The sequence below is a fragment of the Diabrotica undecimpunctata genome, unplaced genomic scaffold, assembly GCF_040954645.1.
Source record: "Diabrotica undecimpunctata isolate CICGRU unplaced genomic scaffold, icDiaUnde3 ctg00002599.1, whole genome shotgun sequence".
Taxonomy (NCBI): domain Eukaryota; kingdom Metazoa; phylum Arthropoda; class Insecta; order Coleoptera; family Chrysomelidae; genus Diabrotica; species Diabrotica undecimpunctata.
In genome coordinates, this window is record NW_027313806.1 from 13,721 (window position 1) to 19,477 (window position 5,757).

Genomic DNA, 5,757 nt, shown 5'->3' on the forward strand with positions numbered 1-5,757 from the left:
CCAGACACCGCGTCGCCTTACAGCTTAAACATACAATACGGAAGCATAATCAAGCTAGGCTAGGCGAATCGGCATATTATTTTTATAAAAGAATACTAAAAAAAATTAAATGAAAGCTTCTTTTTCGGCGTCTTTGTGATACGGTGCCTTTGTGCGCTGCACACTTTGAACACGCCATGCGTCGGGGTTGATCTGATCGTAATTTGTTGTCATTGCACTGGTAAAGATTCGAGTGTAGTTATTTTTCTGTTTGTACTTCAGTTTGGACTCAGCTTTGTCTTCGTAGTGACATGTGTGTATTTACTGTGTAATTTTCAGTGGGTGTTTTTAAATATTACGTTAAAGTTTAACTACATTTTGTTTAATTATGTATTATTATTTAACCATCATGGACAAATGGCTAATTAAAATTCCAACTAATAAGTCTGCCACGCCGTCACAACCAAGTTGCAGTGCTTCAAATCCGACTTCTAGCAAAACAAAAAAAAGAAAATATGACGAATCATATTTGCAGTATGGCTTCACATGCTCTTCTCACAACAATGAAGAACAACCAGTGTGCTTAATTTGCAAAGAAGTTTTGGCTGCAGAAAGCATGAAACCGTCAAAACTGCAACGACATTTGAATACTAAACATGCAACGTTATCAAAAAAGCCAATAGAATATTTTGAGCGTCTTTTGCAAACATCAAATAAAGAAAAAAACACTTTAGACAAGTATGTTACTTTAAATGATAGATATCTATTGGCATCGTATGAAGTTTCGTATTTGATAGCAAAAACGAAAAAGCCTTTTACTATTGGAGAGCAACTTTTACTACCTGCAGCTATAAGAATGTCTGAAATTGTTAATGGAAAACAGTATGCTGCTGAAATTATAACATTCCATTATCAAATGACACTGTGTCCAAAAGAATTTTAGACATTAGCAATGATCAATTTCAACAGCTTCTTATGAGGCTTAAAGACAGCTCAAAGTTTGCAATACAACTGGACGAGTCGACAGACATTTCAAAAATGGCACAGTTGTTACTTCTTGTAAGATATATTTATGAGGGAAGCATCCATGAAGATATACTGTTTTGTCGTCCTCTGGAAGGTCAAAGTCCTGAAAAAGATATATATAAAAAAGTAAATGAGTTTTTTGAAAAAGAAGGATTAAATTGGAAAAATTGTGTTGGTGTGTGCACGGACGGTGCTGCAGCAATGACCGGACAAGATCTTGGTTTTACAGCATTTGTTAAAGCTGGAAATGATCATATTACATTTACACATTGTATGATTCACCGAGAAGCACTTGTTGTTAAAAAAATTGCACCAGAATTAAACACTGTGTTTTTTGATGCAGTCAAAATCATTAACTTTATTAAAAGTCGAGCACTTAATAGTCGATTGTTTAAAAATTTGTGCATTGATATGGATTCGGATTATACAAGTTTATTGCTACATGCTGAAGTTAGGTGGCTATCAAGAGGACGAAGTTTGAAACGATTATTAACTTTAAAAGATGAAGTTCTTATGTTTCTAAAAGAGCAAAATTCTAATTTGGCCTATTATTTTCACGATAATTTATGGCTTCTCAAGCTATGCTATTTGGCAGATATTTTTCATAAAATCAATGATATGCATTTATCAATGCAGGGAGTATGCGTTAATATGTTTATGTTAAAAAATAAACTTGAGGCCTTTGTTAAAAAAATTCTTATATGGAAGAACAGAGTGGAAAGTGGATCGCTCGAAATGTTTCCATTGACTGACGAGTATATAATTAGTAACAATATTTCACAAAAAGATACTCCTATAACAATAATTATAGTTAATCATTTGAAGGATATGGAAGTTTACATGCATAGGTATTTTCCCAATGATATCGATACACAACAATGGATTTGCAATCCATTTTCAATTGAAATGGAAGAAATTAATTTTTTAAACTTAAAAGCACAAGAAGAATTTGCCGATTTAACAAGTGATACTACCTTGCGACTCAGATTTTCTCAAGTGCCTGTGCATGAATTTTGGATAGAAATCAAATTAGAACGTCCCCTACTATCGGAAATGGCAATGAACAAATTACTACCATTTTGTACAACATATTTATGTGAATCAGCCTTTTCCACATTAACTTACATAAAATCAAAATACCGTTCAACTTTAATAAACGTTGAAAATTTATTACGATCTGCACTAACTCAAATTGAGCCTAGATTTAATTATTTGTGTAAAAATAAACAATCACTTCGGTCACATTAATATTGTTTGATGTTAATAATATGTTTTTATTAAAAAAATTGTTACAAAAGTTTATTTTTTCTATTGAATATATAAATATAGTTTTATGTCATTCTATTTATTGTGTTTTATTACGACCGATATCCCGTCAACGTTTCCAGTTATATATAAGTGAAATGAATGGGTACGTATTCTTTAATCCTTATTTTATTTACATTGTAAAATAGTGCGATATTACATCTAAATCTACTGTTAATATATATTTCATTATATGGAGGAGGAGGTCGTTTAAAATTTCCTAAGCTTGAAGGGGGTCACTATATAAAAAAGTTTAACAAGCCCTGGTCTATATTACCAACTACTTCTTAGTTTTTCTTAAATTTTGTGGGTATTTCCTTAAAATTGGAAGAAATTTCTTTTATTGTTCCATAAATGTCTAAATTTATTGTAAAAGGATAATTCAAAGCTACCAAAAAAATCGTAATTAGAGTATATTGTGTTTCGGTACAAGGTCTTCACAAGAAGGTGTGGAGGGTGTAGGTGGCAGCCCACTTGTTTTAGGGCTGGTTAAAATTTTAGATATGGCAAAGAATGGCAGCTCTATCGTCGTGTACCGGAGGTGATGTAGAATATCATATAGAAACTTGGCACCGGATATTTCCATATGGCAATTAGATAATAATTTAACAGGCTTGGCAACTGCGATCAGTCAGGCAAGGCCAGGTCTGATTATATTTTTCAGAGAACGTCATATGACTGACAAAAAAACTAGAGTGTAAGTCTGAAATGTGTAACTAAACGGATGAACGTAGGCCACATATGTGAAGTAGATGACTGAAAAAAAACGAACTACATAAAAATAGACCAGTACTACATTGCCACATGGGACTTGCTGCGGAATACCCGAGAAGCGTAAGACAGGGGTCATTTTGAAAGTGCGGAATACAAGATATTTATATCCGGGGCCGAAAAGACTGAACAGAAATTTGTAGCAATACTGTTGTAAAATGTGGGACTGTGGGAATGTAAAGGTTAGTGAGACAGTCAAAGATTATAACTTACGGGAAATATGGACTCGCCGAAAGTAATGCATAGAGAGAACCCTTGATTGAATTTGCCTTAGATCATGAATTTACAATCACAATTTACAAAACACTCTACAAAAGTATCTACTTGGAAGTCGTCAGGAGGAAGGTAAAAAAATCAAATTGATTATATTCTAGTAAACAAGAGATTAAAACTTAAGAAATGTGGGTTATATCGCAAATTACTAAAAGCAGAGTTCAAAATAAAGTTACATAAATCGACAAAAATAACAGGCGCAACCAGAAAAATGCCTAAAGAAAATTCCGATTGGCTCTAAAAAATAGCAAGACACCAGAACCTATAGGAGACTCAGATAAGCTTATACTGTTGCCGAGAGGGGGCATTTAGGCCTGTAGGACCCATCGCCGGCTCTTCGGGCTTCTTCCTATCCCCGGAATTGGATCGGTTATTCACCATCTTTGGTTTGCCGCTGGTAGAAAGGTTAAATACCACCGCTGTTATAAATAACAGTTCCAGTGACAAATATCTGTTATAGGTAACGGTTCCAAGGAACAGTTACAAAGTAACAGAGCAAAAATGGAAAACAGATAGGTAAAAATGAACTAAGTATTCCTTGACTTACGGAAGGAATAACTTAGTAAACAAGTAAGTTAAATGGTATAAAAATATAATGCAAAGAAAAAAAAATGTTTCTAAGTGTTTCTTAACTTACGGAAGAAACAACTTAGGACAGAAATATAGATAAATGAAATATGTAAATGTGAGAGTAAAATATGGAAATATTTCCAAGTGTTTCTTGACTTACGGAAGAAACGACTTAGAGTGGAAAAATAAAATACTTAAAATATAAAACGAGAAATGCAAAAATGAAACAGATTATAGAAATATGTCTAAGTGTTTCTTGGCTTACGGAAGAAACAACTTAGAACAGAAAATAGACAAGAGAATCAAATATAGTAAAATATGTGGAAATATTGCTAAGTGTTTCTTGACTTACGGAAGAAACAACAAGTATAAAATAGAAAATGAAAGAGACAAATGTATTAAGTATTTTCTTAACTTAAGAAAGAAAATATCTTAGATAAAATATCGGAAATAATAAGGCAACAATGATTATGAAAATATTTCTAAGTGTTATTTTGACTTACCGGAAAAGAACGGCTTAGACAAACAATTAAAATAACAAGTCAAATATTCAGAGAAATATTTCTAAGAGTTCTTTGACTTACCGGAAAAGACTACTTAGACAAAGTACAAATCAAAATATAAAATAAAAAACGCAAGATAAATATTTCTAAGTGTTCTTAACTTACGGAAGAACAACTTAGACACAAAATACAAGAAAAATAAACAATCAAAATAATCAAATAAAATATCAAACTATCAGTACATGAACAAATATAGATCAATGTAATATTCTAACCTGAAAAGGTCTGAATATACAATAATGCTAAAATAAAAATGGTATATAGGAAACCAGAAATAAAACAACAACTTAGTTGGAACAATATTAGCACCGACTAGGTCTACAGTAGAAGAGGCAAGCTCGACTGATCGATGAGAGAAAATCTACCTGCTTTTATGCAAAACAAATCCTTTGTTTTACGTAGCGAAAGTGGAATTTCCCTGCATCGAATCAATTAGAAATTTGGATTTGGCCAAACTTGGAATTCCCAAGTATTTTGACCGATATCCAAATTCCTTGATGCGTCCGGCACGGCTGTCAGCTCCCGGCTGACACGCCTCCGGAGGAGAATACCGACACAACATAATGGATTTTTAATTCTTTATATTCGACGAATCTCAAAGAAAAATGACAGACATCGAAACAGAGATACAGACAAAATGATGGAGCTAGTAGAAAAACTTACGAGATAAAAAAACCTTACAGATTGAATCCAACGAATCTCAGAACTAAATACACAATTACAACACCTAAGTAGAAGAGATAAAAGTATTTACATCAACGCCAAATGAGATAAAATACAAAACTAAATTTAAAGAACTGTTTAATAAAGTTTAGTGACTATCTACAAATTGAAGAAACGGATAATTAAAGATGAAGAAGACAAAATTATAACCAATTTAAAACAAGTAGCAGAAACATGAAAAAAACTTACGGTGAACGTTTGTACTCGAATATCAACCCAAATGACAAAATTGAAAAAGTCGCAGATTAAGAAACAGAACCAAATATTCTCAGAAACAAAATAGTTTTTCTTCTTCTTTTAATAGCATTACAACTCTTTGTGGGTCTTGGCCTGCTTAATAACATTCTTCCATTTTACCCGGTCGGATACTTTCCTTCGCCATTGCCTGAAATTCATGATTTTAAAATATTTCCCTACATCGTCTATCCACCTTTTACGGGGCCTTTCTCTTATCTTATTTTCTTGTGGTTTCTATCTCTGGATTACCTTTACAGCTTGATTATCTGGCTTTTTTAAGTGGCTAAGTCACTACTCTGAGATAGCGCGT

General features: G+C 32.8%; 2 protein-coding genes across 2 annotated transcripts; both read left to right on the plus strand.

Moving 5' to 3' along the window:
• Window positions 1–388: 388 nt before the first annotated feature.
• On the plus strand, window positions 389–922 carry LOC140432032 (protein FAM200B-like). The gene has a single exon (XM_072519888.1). It carries the CDS (start codon window positions 389–391, stop codon window positions 920–922), a length of 534 nt encoding a protein of 177 aa, XP_072375989.1.
• A 95-nt stretch (window positions 923–1,017) lies between these two features.
• Window positions 1,018–2,253, plus strand: LOC140432033 (zinc finger MYM-type protein 6-like). Its single transcript, XM_072519889.1, has one exon. The coding sequence runs from the start codon at window positions 1,018–1,020 to the stop codon at window positions 2,251–2,253; it is 1,236 nt and encodes a 411-aa protein (XP_072375990.1).
• Window positions 2,254–5,757: the final 3,504 nt, after the last annotated feature.